Source organism: Stegodyphus dumicola, chromosome 3 (assembly GCF_044657685.1).
Source record: "Stegodyphus dumicola isolate Sdum_Otavi_A_Nest chromosome 3, ASM4465768v1".
In the NCBI taxonomy this organism is placed as follows: Eukaryota; Metazoa; Arthropoda; class Arachnida; order Araneae; family Eresidae; genus Stegodyphus; species Stegodyphus dumicola.
Window position 1 is genome coordinate 48,156,575 of NC_140770.1, and position 16,017 is coordinate 48,172,591.

A 16,017-nucleotide genomic window follows, 5' to 3' on the forward strand; every position below is an offset into this window, starting at 1 on the left:
TGGTATTGAATTTCACTTTTTGAAGGCTATGTGTAAAATAAATTCTAAATTTCTTACTTTTTATCTCTCTCCCTAAATATATATATATAGAAAGAAATAAAGAGAAGGGCAATAGAATATAAATCTAACAAAAGTGATAAGCTACCTAACAGACAAAACAAAACAAAAAAAAAAAAAAAAAAAAAAACCTGAAGCAAAAACTTAAAAATGTAGCTACCCTAATTTTAGGATTGATTTAAAATTTCATACTTTGTGTTTTCTTTATGTATATACAGTACAAAGTCCGTAATCCGGACTCCTCGAGACTTCGACGATTCCGGATTATAGATCATCAATTTAAATCTTGTAAGATGGCATGCAGAAATTATACAATTAAAAATATGAAACCGTAATTTATGAAATAAAGAGCAATTATGATATAAAGGGTATCAAAATTTACCAAAATAAAAAGCTTAATATTTATTTGTTTACGTTATTAAACATTTCTTTTAATGTAAGTTGTTTAAGTTGCTTCGTTTTTTGTGCTAATACTTTCTCTTTAATTCTATAAACAGACATAATTTCTTGTTCAGTTACAAAGTTCCACCTATCGGAAGTGGCATGTTCTGGATCTAGAACCATACTACAGATTTTGTCGTCCGTTAATTGATTGATGATTGAGGCATTGTCATCGCAATGAAAAACTTCTGTTATATCATCTTCATTTATTACCGCTTCTTCGCATTTTTTTACAAAATCCAATAACTGGAAAATTTCACCTTTAATTTGCGATATCTGAAAACCTTCAAATTCGCAGTTATCATCTTCATCGTCCTCACAGTGAAATATGGCAGCTAGTCATAAATTATGTCAAGCATTTTTTAACATATCTGGAGGCACATGCACATTAACACGCATGCATAAATACATTACGCGCATGCATAAAGCATACAAAAAAAAAAAAAAAAAAAAAAAAAAAGCTTGTGCCTTTGAGGTCTGGATTATAGACCATTCCGGATAATGAACTTCCAGATTACAGACTTTGTACTGTATATGTAAGATATAACAGAATATGATGGCTGCTTTAAAAAAATAATTGCCGACCTCAAAATTAATATTTTTAATTTGGTTGGTGCTCTTCCCCTAAATTCATCTGTTCTCTCAAATTCAAGATTTTTTGACGTTATGTAATGCTACTAACTAAACAATCGTAGATTAACTGTACTTGTACATTAAACTTGGTATAAATGCTCTGGCAAGCTAACTGCATCACTCTTTTCCTAGCTTCAACCTTGCTAATAGCTCCTCACTTTGCTTTCCCATCTAAACTGCCTGCATCTTAATTTTAAGAATCAATGTACATAGAAACTTATTGTTTTTCATTATGATTGAATTGGATAAACATCTATGGAGATGATTTTACATGTGTGGAAATAAAGACTGAGAATTCTTCAAGTTCATGTTTCATTATCTTCATTTATAAGCCTTCACTCTCAGCTATGACGACTGCAAGCTAATTTCTCTTCTATGTCCCCAGAAATATGACATACATACATTTTGCAATGTTTCTGAACTATGAAATAGGACTGTTTTTCTTTGGAAAAACCAAAAACATATCTTTCAAGCCACAGCTTGTTTAGATGCAACAATTTGAAAGAAGAATAAATTTAAAAGTATTAGAAGATATTTCTCCTTTCAAATAATGAGTTGTTGCCAAACATTTTTCTTCCAAAATGTTTGCTTTTCTTTTTTTTCAATTCTTTAGTGAAATCATCTTAAAATACGTAAACATCCTCTTTAGTTTAAGTACATCGTTTCATTTCTCAATCTTTTACTATTTTCAGATAGCTGGCCATGGGATTGTTATATATGCACAAGGAGTGTTACAATTGCTCAAAACATGTCTAATTAATGATGATTATAGATGGTCACAGGGGTTACATCTCTCAAAAGCATTATTAAAAAACAAGAACAATATTAATATTTTCTTATCTTTTATCTTGTGCAGTTATCATTATTTCAAATATGTTTTAGTTAAATATTCTGATTGCTTATTAGTCTTATTTTTATCATTTATTGGTATTATATTCTTGTCTGATAAATTAAACAATTTATCATTTTGATATTGTTGGGCAAGTTTTAAGTTACTTGAATCTATGAACTGATATTTGTATTATGAAAGTGCATGTGTATGTGCGAAAAAGAGCTCAATATAATATCCATTATTAAAATGTTGACACATGTTTATATTTAAAGCCATTCCTAATAAAATAATTACCACTTCTTTTTAATTTTTTTTGCCCAAGAACAATTCTAAAATATTTGCATCAAACAGAAATATCAGGCTAAATATTACTTTGTGCAATTTAATTATTAAAAAAAGTACCTTGCAGTGCCAATATGTATGTCTGGCCATCTTGTTCTATGCAGAGTCTTTTACTAATCGGTTCACCGACCTCATTTGAGTGAAAAGTAGATATTGGAAGTTTTTGTTCATTCAAAAAACTTGTACCTATTAAAATAAAATAATTAAAATTAGATTTGCTGTTCCCATCAATAGCAAAACCCAAGTTTTGGATTGCCATTGCAATTTATTGACAACTTTCATATCATTTACAAAATGAGGGTTGTAATAATAAGGAAGTATTGAACTTTAAATGCCAAATTAGGCTCTCAGTACTTCAGGTTTTATACACTTGACTAAAGAATGTAAATACATTCCTTCATGAATTTTCATGCTCCTATAAAACACAGACTCTACATTAAAACAAAACAAAACAAAAAAAAAAAAAAAAACCCTGTGTCTTGACAATGCAATCTATGAAAATGATTATCCTAACAATAAAATCCCTTGTGTAGGTGAATTGAATGAAATCCTGACCTGAGGTAAGGCTGTCAATAACACTGCCAAAATTTAATTGATTTATAAATTTAAACATCAGTTTAAAATGCAAACATTTTATAATGTAATGATATTTATTTATGAAATAATTGATTATATTGTGCATAATTAACTCCTTTTTTTAAAAATGATTTTGGGAGTGAAATATTCACAAAATTACTAACATAAGTCTTTGTCTGCAAACTCTTAATATATACTGTAAGATACTTTCTTCCTTCTTATTGCATGCCTTCAATGTATAATTGGAAAGCACATCCAGCTTACAATCAAAGTCCAGAATTCAAATTCTGATGAAGGCAAGGCATATTTTTCATGTTTCCTACTTCGACAAATTTAATTACGCTACAGTGGCACCTGAACTAAAATGTGACAGATGATAGTTCATCACCAAAAGGATTCAGTGTTAGGGTTCCGGCCTCTAGATGAACCCTTTAGGTGGGTGAGAATGTAAGGTACTTTATCTCTCCTTACAATGTGCCTTCATGATGCTATTGGGAAGCACTTCCAGCTATCAGTTGGAAGACATGGAGTTCGAATTCTGACACATTTCTTGTTAAAGATTGTACAATAATTAATATCGTTATTTAAACTTAATTACTAGTTTACATATGATTTTCAACTTATGTTATTATTATTACTTTTCTTTTTTGCTGAATGGCAACAATAATTATTTTTTACAGAAAATATGCTTTCGTTTTTACAGTAAATATTGTTACAGTACATATGCTTTTGTTTAATGTTCAGAACGCAGTGTTCTCGGCTTATTTTGATGCTGTTTATTTTAGCAAGGATAATTTAATGCTTCATTTTTACTGAATAAATAGCTGTTTCGTTCATCTGAGTGACTTGAAAGGCATTTTGTTTTCAACTTTTTGTTTGCAGTTATTCTTTACAGTTCTGGAACATTTTTCATGTTTTCTAATATGACACACCTAATGATTCTACATTTAAACAATGTTATCATTGTCTCCTCATCGTAACCAGTCAATACTTTGGCTGAATTTCAATCTAAGTTAGCTAAAATTGATGTATCAAATACAGGAATCCATAATAAGAATATGCGTTTAACTCGTTCGAAGGATCTTCTGATAGGTTGTGATACACAGGAGCATCAAGAACAGCTTAAACATTTGATATTATCTTCTCCAGATGCCAATATTTCAGCACGTGTACCCAGATTGCATATGGATAGAATTATTTTATTTGGAATTCCAATTAATGTAACTGAGTCTGCTATCAAAGATGCTTTTAAGGTGCTCTTGCCAAGAGATACTAATTTAAATTTAAATTTTCTCACAAGCTTTAAATGCACAGACAATAGTAAGAATTTCATTCTACAAACAGACAAGCAGTCTTTGACATTACTGGGTTATAAGGTTCATATTTATGTCAGATTCATTCTTTCCAGTTTTCGTAAATATATTCAAATTTTAAGGTGCTATGGTTGCCAGGCTTTTGGCAACCATATTCGAAATTGTACAAATTCTTTATTTTGCTCTCACTGCACTCATACGCATGATTATTTAGTTCCAAACTGTAAAGAGGGTCCCTCTTGTATTAACTGTTTAAGATCAAATTTAGAAACACTCACACAGCACAACATTTGTCACACTTCTAATTCTTATGCTTGCCCTGTTTTTAAAAAAGAGTTATGTTCTTAGATAAAGGCTATGTCTTAAAATAGCAAACTAAATGTTATTGCTATATTATTTGTTTGTTTTTCTTTTCTTAATTTTTGAGAATAATTATACTTCCACCCGGAATATGTTAATTAGGAAGGCATTTATTCTATAATTAAGATAAATTATTGCCTAGATAAGAATTGATTTAGATGGATAAGAATCATTATAAATAGATAATGTTCTTTGAATTAAATTTTACTGCTCTGTTTTTGTATTAATTATGAATAATGAAATTTGATAATTTGTTAACTATTTATTATTGTTTTGGTTTTTAGACTTGAGAATTTATGAAAAATGAATTTAAATAATGACCATATTTTTCCTGCAATTATGATCTAATTACCTTGACTGGGCCTCGATTGTGTGGCCATTCCCAACTAGCTAAGAACAAAATAAGATTTGGAACAAAATATGAATTCAAGACTTCATGATTTTAAGAGGTTTCTAATAACTTTCAAACTTGTACTTTTTTTTTATAAATATGGTTGAAGGCAACAGTTGTAACTGCTTAGCTCTCGTATGCAAATGATGTCATTGATACATATTCTTTAATTTTTGTAACAATTTACTTTGGCTGATACAAAATAAGCATAGCTGATCTGGCAGTTATGGTGGCTGCTGGTTATACAAGTAGATTTTACCTCTGCTGATCAGATATTAATTCTGATTGGTTTCACCTTAGGACGGAAGCCTGGTTGGTGGCGAACAAACCACAAGTTACAAAATCCTTGTGAAAATGTTAATTTAAATACAAGACCACATGACGTTTTAACCATTCAAATGATGTGATTTTCTTACAAAATTACAACCCTAATCAAAAAATAGTAAAAATCTGTTCAATCAAATTTCAACTAAGCAAAACCTAGTTTACCCGAAAATAATGGAGAAAAATAATACCGAATTCTCTTTTCCACCCCAATAAACTTTTTTGGGCTCTTTCATTATTTAGGGGCAAAACACATATTTTATACCGTAAACAAGTGACCTCAATATACTGTATTCAAAAATAGTAAAATATCTCTGCAAGAGATAAGTTTCAGTTATCTTAATATTCACTGATTACAAAATTTGCTTTTATCTGATGTCAAGGCTTTCTTTATAATGGAAGTGCTTCTTGAAAATGAATAAGCTACCTAAATCAGTAGAAGTTTAAAGAAATTATTTAAAAAAAACCTTCACTGTATACCAAGGACATCTCTGCCATTTTATAAAGAAATGTAGTAATGAATTACTGCTAATACAGGAAATTTGTAATTACTTGGCATGGTTTCCCCCCCCCCAATTTTTAAAGGCTCACCTGCAGTCAAATGGTAAGTTGCTGAATGCTGGTTGTTCTATTGAGGTTTAAATCCTGGCAAACGGTTTCACTACATGGGTGTTTTCATGATTTTCCCCACATGTAATGTGAATATGAGGCAAGTTCCCTTAGAAAATTCTCTATGAAGGCATCCTCCTTATAAGCCCTCCTGCACTTTGCCACAATCAAATAAAAAATCTGGTATGGACACCACATGATTTCCTTGTACGACCTATTAAATTATATACATATGTTGCTACACTTCATTTACCTCATTTCTTTGAATTATTCTAACTTAACTAACCGATTCCTGAAGACTGAAAGGGCATAAAAAATTGCAAATTTTTAAATTATGAATCCCACTCAATTTTCATTGCATTCATACTTTTCGTTTTTATTTTTTCATAACAATTATAAAACTTTCCGAAATATAAGTATAGGAACCCGGTGAGAGCAATAAAAGTTAGATTTCAATATCTGTTGAAAATGAATTTTTAAAAAAAATTTGAAACTGCCAAAACATGAATATTTTCATCATTTAAACACTTCTCTATATGGAGGTATATGTCTACGACCAATGGTTGCAAAAATAAAGACTGGATGAAGGGAGTGAGAATATGCACAACAAGATGTTATATAAGTCCCATATGCACAATTTATATGTTCTGCAGCTAATCGTTTTTGTTTCATATGAGACACATACCTATGTAGGAACGTACGTGTCTTGGACAACTCAGAAACACAGACATACCTATATAATTACAAATGTCACGAAAAAAACTTTTTTGAATCCACTAAATCCATTTTAAATAAGTTTTTGAAAACATCTTTTATTCTGTTTGTATGTACAAACATCTCCACACACACACACACACACACACACACACACACACACACACACACACAAAAAAAAAAAAAAAAAAAAAAAAAAAATGGCTAAATGCATTTGGGAATGGTCAAAATGAATATTTCATTTGAAATATGATACTGCGATTACAATACTTCCTTTACTTTGTATAAGGAAGTAATAAACCAGTACCTTTTCACTTCCTTGTATGAAGTAAAGGAAGTTCATATCCTTGAGATAAGAGAATACATCTGATGCCATATCAAAAGCAATCGTAGAAACATGTCAGTGACAAAGTGTATCTAACAAGTAAACATGAACTTCACAAGAAACTTAGTACCAACATGGCTTTAAAAACAGGAACTGTAATGAGAGGAAAGTACCACATTTAATTTAAATTTATTGTAACAACCATGCAACCAGCACTTATTTACCCTGTATGTAAAATATGCAGGTATATAAAACTGTGAATTATTCACATAGTTAACAAGGTTTTAATTCAAATAAATATGTAAGTATAAATACACACCTGCATTAGTAATAACTACAAGTTCAGATGAAACCTGTAATCCTGCAGGTACACAACTTTGAACAGCCACCGGCAACTTCATATTGATATTAGTAAAACTGTTCTGAAAGGCACTTTCAATTTCTTCAGCATCAGATTTGCAGTCATTATTCAAATCTAACTGAACTTCAGCATCAACTACAATTCGTTTTGAAGAGTTGCAATCAAGACAAGAATCACATTGAAGATTAGTTTCATCTTCAGGTGAATCCATACACTAAACCTTAGAGACAAAATTTGGGGAGGAAAAAAAAACATTATAAATATTTTTTTAATATAAAAACAAATCTTAAAATAATCAGTACTTTCTCATTATCCACAGCCCCTCCAAAAATTTGCCAACTCGCTGCTAACTTTTATAGCTAATATGTAGCAAGAGCTATTCTGAAAATGACTGCACACTATGAATTCCATAAAAAGTAATGAAACAATAATGTTAAAACAGCAATAAACTGTAATAAAACACATTATTAAAAAATTCCTATGCAGTTTTTTTTTTTTTTTTTTTTTTTTTTTGTCTTCTCCCCATGTACACAGCTATCTGTGGCTCTATTCTTATATGAGCCCTAAGATCACTAAATGTGGCAATATGTGTTTTGCGCTGGTTTTTGGCACGTTTCCTGTTTGTACGGCAACCCTTTTGACATTGAAACTTAACTCTTTTGCTGCAGTGGTTTAATTGCTCCTTGGTTCATGTTGTGCATGTTTTGAATGTTGCAATGAGAGACGTGGTGGCAAGATTTCAGTCGTGTATTTTAGATTGTGTGCAAAGCAAATTTAGTATTAAAAGGTATGATGTTGGAGTTGTTAACGAGTCTTTTGTTCATGGGTGTGTTTATGCAGACAGAAGTGCATTTTTAGAATTTCTATGGGAGTCAGGACTTTTAAAATGGAATTTCGCGTGTCTGAAATGCAAAGCTGATATGAGAACTTGGACGAAGAATGGTATTTCTGATAGACTAGTGTGGGTTTGCAGTCAAATGGTTGCTGGTAAAGTATGTGGCTATCAGTGATGTTTAAGAATTAGATCGTGGTTTTCGTGTAGTAAGTTAACTTTGGAGGAAGTTTTTATCGCTACTTTCGAAATTTTGAATCACAGAAAGACATGTGATATAGCACTTTTGTTCACAGACACTGTGTGACTGGCGAAATTTTATTCACGTATGTATTATGGTAAGTGCATTTTATTTTATTGTTTTTATTTTGTAGAATGCTATGTTCATTGTTTTTTTACTATGAATTTCTGTTGTTATTTGAACTGTTTTGTAATTTATTTTAGTTACCATATTTGACGGCATATAAGATGCACTTTTTTTCCTAAATTTGAAACGTGAGAACTAAAAGAAACCACACTATTCAAACTTTTTTTCCTTGTATATGACCGTCTAAATAAGGGTGCGTCTTATATGCCAATGCATCTTATGTGCCGTCAAATACGGTAGTTTATTTTGTTGATTTGTGTGCAAAGCCTAGATTGTGCAATTCATAGATGTTTTTTAAGTTTAAACAGAATGCTGTGTGCATGGTATTCTTTGAAATTTATTATTGTTATGTTAATTTATTAAAGCGATGTGTGTGTAGTTCATAGATTCTTTCACTGCCTAGATTGTGTAATTCGTAGATTTTTTTAAAGTTAAAACATTATCGCTGTGTACATGGATTCTTGTCAAATATTTTTGGTTAGAAACTTCACTTTTTTACTATCTAATTTTTTTGTTTTTGTTTCGGATTTTTAGCTTAAATTGTGTGTTCAAAATGTGGTTTTTGCATGTGCGAAAACCACATTTCTGGAAACAATTTAGGCTTAAAGTTCGAAATGTAAACAAAAAATTTAGATAGTAATATGGCACTGTGGAGTTTCTTGGCACGGCGACCTGAGGGCGCATATAAGAGTAGTTCCCTATCTGTTTTCCCTTAAAGAAATATCAAAGAACTGCACAGACTCAGCATTGTACATCATATTGTTCTCATGTACACAGTAATTTGTTTTGCTTAAAAAAATTGCACAATTTTGGCATACAACATTCTAATACATGCAATTTTTAACACTGTATTTTCAGAGTTAAAAAAATTGTAACTTCATAGAATGTAAATTTTTACATTTTCTACTCTTGGGCAAAGCACATATTTGTGAAAAAAAATGAAACTTTCTTTTTTATTAGCTGGCAAACTTCACAGTCACATTATGATTCCTTACAAGACTATATATATATATAAATGCTAAAAAAAAGAACTTTGAGGTTGGAAATCCACCCCTGTTTGCTATTACATATGCATACCTTGGCTGCCACATAAACTCTAGTGATGTCATAGGTTGCCTATTGTGGTGACATAGAGCATTGCCTCGAGAATATTTTTCCTGGGGTGCAGATAACCCCAGAGCACCAAACAGTCTTTTATATTACTTAGTCTGATTTTTTAAAAAAAAACTTTTCACTTATTAAACTCTTATTAAAAAAATATTACCTTCAACAGATACTCAGTTCTAATATTAAAGCAACAATAGAATGGTTAAAAAATTTCTATGCAGAAAATTTTAGAAATAGAATTGAATAAAAAAATAAAAAATAAATTAAAAAAACTGGATCATAATCTAATAAACAGTCTAGTGCAGTTAATGTCAATTGATATTGCTGATAGTTCAAGTACAATCACATTTGGGTGGCATAGTTTGCTCGATGATGAAAAGATATTCGCTATAATGAGCAATTCTCCCAGAATTACTATATGCTTTTGACATGGTCCATTTATTTTTTTAATCTATTGAAATGCATATCTGCAATGAAAATATCTCGGAGAGGTTTACATAACTGCACTTTTTTTTTGCCAGCAATGTTTTTCTTTGTAATTATTAGTTAAAAAATTAAATGATACAGTACAAAGTCCAAAATCTGGACTTCCAAACTAGCAGCAAAAATTTTTTGAACAAAATCTAAAAATGGAGAATATAACACCAAAAGAAAAGCAGATGTGCTGCAAATGTGATTTTCCTTCAGACTAACTGAAATTTCTGCATGTCAGTTTCAAACATCTGCTCACTAGGAAATCATACTATGGCCAATGACAATTTATTAATTGACGATTTATGACCATGTTTTGAGCCCTTGAGTGGTAATAGAGAAGAAACATTATTCTGTCTGACCTAAACAAAAAGTGAAGCCCCAACATATATTTTCTTGGAGAGGAATGATGCTCATACTGGTTTTCTTTTGTTTGAATAGCAGCAGGGAAGAGAGAAAGAATCAGATTTTGAAATATTTTAGTTTATGTAACAAATTATGCCCTTCCTTAACTTGAATTCTTATTATTTTTTGCATGCTATTAATATTATAACCTCCACACCAAAGTTAAAGTTTAAATATTTGATTATGTCAAAAAAAGTTCCTAATTCTAGGGTTGTAGCGGAATTTGTAAAGTGAAGACATATTTGGTACTTAACAAAAGGCAAGACTTTGGTGAGAAAAAACAATCTTGGCACAATCTAGGATTCAGAAAGTACGATTTCAAAATTAGGTAAAATACTCATCTTATTTTTGCAACGATTTTGAATGCTATAGAAGGGAAAATTTTCTATCTAATAGAATTTGTGAAGAAATACGGTGAAATGATAATACAGTACAAAGTCTGTAATCCGGACTCTTCGGGACTTCGGGATTAGGGTTTTTTTCAAATTATAGATCATCAATTTAAATCTGGTACGACGGCATGAAGAAATTATAAAATTAAAAATATGAAACCCTAATTTATGAAAAACAGCAATTATGATCTAAAGAGTATCAAATTTTACAAAAAAAAAAAAGGCTTAATATGTATTTGTTTACTTTATTAAACATTTCTTTCAATGCGCGCATGCATAAAGCATACATTACGCATAGTCGAAATTAGAAAATTGCAACGAGAAAACTATTTGATGTGTATTCGTGATATTTATATCGAAGAGAAATTTGATTTAAATCATATCAAAGACGGAGTACATTGAGATGAAATACTACATTTAGTAAGGAATTATAAGCCGAATAAAATAAAAGCATCTGCCCTGAAGATGAGGATAGTGCTGACAGATCAACTTCCAGTTCATTGCGTGCCACGATGTGCCATGGAGGTAGGAAGTTAGGTTTCTTACCTCCATGGGCAGAGCAGCATGAAATTGATAAACAGATTTCGGAATGGTTGGAGGAACAAATCATTAAGCCAAGCTGTTCTGATTACGCAAGTAATATAGTGCTAAGTACAAAAAAATGCGGTTCATCTAGACTATGCCTGGACTTAAACGACACTTAAAAACTGGTGAATCCTTTTCTGAATATTTAATTGCCATGCGTGAAATAGCCAGTCGTGGTTCTGTTTGTGATTCATCAATTCTTGATTGTGTAATCAACAGGATACCGGAACAGAGTAGTAAAATTATTTTGCATGGGTGTAAAACTATTTCTGAATTCAAAGAGAAATTAAAAATTTATGAGACAATCTGCATTCGAGATACGAAGAATAAGGGTTATTCAAGTACTAACACACAAAATAAAGCATGCACTATACCTAATAAGAGTACAGAACCAAGGTGTTATGACTGCGGAAGTATAGGGCATGTAATGTACGCGCATTCTTTACACGCAAGCATAAAGCATACAAAAAAAAAGTTTGTGGCTTTGAGGTCTGGATTATAGATCATTCCGGATAACGGACGTCTGGATTACAGACTTTGTACAGTAAATGTAAATGATATAACAGAATTTTTTTTATTGTAGTATTTATGCCCCAGTCAGCTATATAACACAGTCATGATGATATCATAAGAATCACACATTAAGCACATAAAAGTATAGCACAGTATAATAGCACACACTTTAATCATTAGAAGAAGTTTCAAATTTTTCCCTACTAAACATTTAATGTATTAAAAAATTCAGTTACTTTTTCTATACGAAAAATTATATGTTGTTGACTAGTGCATAACACAAAATTTATTATATAATAATAAAAGTGCATTTTAATTGCAAAAATCACTTGTTTTATTTATTTAAGATATAGTTTATAAAATTATTAATAAATAAATTTATTGGACTTTAAAGCCTGGCAACTTTGAAAATAACCTTTGTTTATGTGTTAATTTTTTAACGCAATACACACAAAAGCTTATCATTCACAGAGGAGGCATTAATTTCTGACAGTCTTCTGAAGATGCATGGAATCATTTAATTTATTAAGGCAAAGCACAATAAAGCTATCTGTCTAACACAAGAAATGTATTTGCATAGAACTCTTTAAGAGAAACTGGCTCATCTTACACTATGTACTGGAAGAAACAGAGGTGGATTAATCACTATGCAAAATAAGCATCTGCTTAGGCCACAAGGAAAGGATGCACCACAAAAATTTCCTATTGCCATTTTACCATGGAATGTATGATGCGCCTAAACCAACACTGAGAAAGAAAGAATTGAAGGGAAAAAGGCACCAGAATGTTTCTAGTGCTCAGGGTGCCATATTTAATTCCTGACTGTGTGATTCCTGAATAATATTGTGAACTTTCAGTGATAGTTCTTTTAATCTGTTAATACACTTTCGAGTTAAATTGAGTACACTGAACTAATTTTTTTCCTGCACCTGAATTTATACGTTCAAGAATTTTTTTTCGGAAAATGAATACATCAGAATATATCCACTGTAGTTTTTTTAATTAAAATACAGAAAGAGGTTAAAAGAAGTTAAAATAAAATTGGAAAAAAAAAAAAAAAAACCAGTTTCTGAATTTTTATTGGTGCATTAAGAAATTAACAGGTTCTTGTTTTCAAAGGATGGTCGTTAACTGCGAGCATCATCTTTGACGCTGAAATTTGAGCATTTAAACTTCTCAAACCGCCTTTGAACTCTATGATCAGAAATAATGTCTTGTCTGTATACAACAAAAATTTTATGACTAGCATTTTTTCATTTTTTAAAATAAAAGAACGAACACAATATAATGAAGATAAATTTTTCAATTTTCCATTTTTATTGCTGTATTGGAAAAAAAAATGAAACCATAACACACATTAGAATTATGCAATGTGAGCAGAAAAGACTGTATTTACACACTGGCTTTGTTAAAGATCACTCCTCATCAGCAGTAGCAAAATAATTAGAAGAAAATATGATGCAATATGAAAAACCACAGAACTTTTCTGATATTCAGTATATTACCCACAGCTACATATGCATGTTAACCTGTTAAATATTAAATTCTGTGAAATGCACAATAATTAAAAATTAGTTGGCAACCCTAGAACACTAAACGAACATGTATTCTGATTATTTTCCCTCTTCCATACAGGTAACTTTCAAACTTGCCTGACTTCAGTTTCATACTTTACATTGGATAAAAATACACTTGATATATAGAAAAGTATTTTCATTTAGCATTAATTTCATTTAAAAATATTTTCAAATTTCATACACTTTCTCTGGAGTAAAAAGTTACCTAGTTCTAATAAATAATTACATATAAAAATTACAAAGTGAAAACATAAGTTCACACTTTCTCTGGAGTAAAAAATTATGGATTTAACACTTAGTGCCCTCTCCTGATATGTAGAAAAGTGAATATTGGAAAGATTTGATTAAAGATGATTACTAATGTAACTATCCACTAATGAAAAATTGGTTGATCTTTAGATTATGGTAACTTGGCGATTTTTTGGCGAAAATTTGGCGACCAACTCTCCTACAACAACCCTCTCTTTTTTTTTCCTGCCGCCATTTTGTCTTCACGAAGTAAAGACATGTTTCTTTTCTTTTTATCTACTGAACACTTCTTCCAACAATCTAGTAGCCGAATTAGCACTTATACTAGAAATTTTATCTAACAAAACTGCTTAATCATGACAAATATTCACTGCAAAATTGGGAAAAAGTGCACAATCCCATACTCCTTGCACGTTTTTCAAAATAACACATACACATAAACCATGTACACGTCGACTTATTTTTACTTAAAAAAACATCCCAGAATTACACAAAAATGGCATTGCGCACACTCTTCACTATATCCATGTACACTGCTTTTTTCTCATAAATTAGAAAAATTTCACGAAAATACATGACAATTTTCTGAATCTTTAAACCTGGTAAAAAAAAACATATATGAAATTACCTGATCGCGAAAAAGTATATACCCTTTCCAAATATGAACATTTCCACATATAAAATAAATAAAATATCCAAAAACTTTTACCTCTAAATTATCTATTATATTATAAACATCACCAACGAATTCATACCGCAAACATTACAAATACTTAGTGTCAAATATTTAAATTATTTCCATGCAAGTTTACTTCAACTAAAACGTATACCAAATTCCTACAAACATAAAATTCACAAAATAACTATCATTTAATTAAAATATAATTAAATTCAAAAACACTACTTAAAATATAAATAAGCACATACATTAAATTAATAAAAAATAGCTTACAATCCTAATTACTTTAAACTAAATCATTGCTAGTAACAATTTTCCCAATAATACCAAATTACTTTACTTGCACCTTACATTTAGAACAATGCATAAAAATAATATCCTCAAATAATTAAAAATACTAACTTACCTAATCTTCTTCAGAATCTTGCTTACATGGTGGATACACTTTTATTATGGATTCAATACAATTATTGAACGATTTTTTTCACCGAATTTTTCCTCTACACTTCCTCCGCTAAATAAAAAGCAAAATTCTCTTTATCAGAATGCCTCGGAATGGCGCTTTTTATAGCACTCCACGTGCCTTCTACTGTATTGGTATGTGCACCTGTTTCCGGATCTTTAAAATAATATTTGTGGTTCACAGCAAGATGTTTAAAACCTTCATCTTCCAAACATTCATACGATTTCCAGCAATCTGAAATAATTATAGTACCCGGTAGAATATATTCTTTTATAAAACTTAATAAACAATCTTGACTTCTATCTCGCACAACCTTAAAAAAACATTTATTACTACCCCTTTCAATCCCACCAAACACCCATTTTCCTTCCACTCTCCTATCTCTCTGATACTTCCGCTTCCCAAACTTACTCTCATCAATTTTCACAATAACATTCATACCACCAAGCATACCCATATCATTTTCGTAAAATTCCACGCACACTTCCCTACAAAAAGAATTCCAATCAGCTGCAGTCCTACTGCTAATTTCTAAATCCGAAATCCAATAGTCAACTGGCAATCTATTCACCCAATAATAAGAAATCAATAAAATCTCACCCATACTCAAACGACTTTCAGCAAACCACGTACCCTTCCTTACACTCCGTTTCACAAAATGTCCATTTTCACCAGATTTCTTGCAGTGCCATTCAAACTTAGCAGTAATATCCTTCCTTTCACACAATCTCATTTCATTCCCACATTTTGGACATTCATACTTATCCGCAATTAAACCTACACTCATGCACCATTCAACCAATTCTTTTGAATTATCACACAAACGCATTAAAAATCTAGAATTCACTTTAGACAGTGCCATACAATCCCAAAATTATTCAACCCTACTTCACACAACACACAATGAAGCTTAATACAAAATAATATACAACCACAGATATTTTTCCAAATTCCCCCCTTTTCCGATTAAAGAACCGTAATTCGTCCATTAATATCACATGACATATCCCATGATCTCTCATTTCCCTCACACAAAATAATGCGTAATCGGAACTGAGTACTGCTCACATTATTACCAAAGTCCCAGGTAGTAACCTTT

General features: G+C 30.8%; 1 protein-coding gene across 3 annotated transcripts in view; it reads right to left on the reverse strand.

The window, feature by feature from the left end:
• Positions 1-16,017, reverse strand: part of LOC118183137 (cyclin-D-binding Myb-like transcription factor 1) — a 95,733-nt gene that overhangs the window by 77,777 nt on the left and 1,939 nt on the right. For all 3 annotated transcript variants that reach the window (XM_035352562.2, XM_085812855.1, XM_035352563.2), the window contains exons 2-3: positions 7,237-7,498; positions 2,366-2,491 (exon numbers count right to left, since the gene is read on the reverse strand). In XM_035352562.2, coding sequence (XP_035208453.1) covers positions 2,366-2,491; positions 7,237-7,489 — 379 coding nt within the window. In that variant the 5' untranslated portion in view covers positions 7,490-7,498. The remainder of the gene's footprint in view (positions 1-2,365; positions 2,492-7,236; positions 7,499-16,017) is intronic.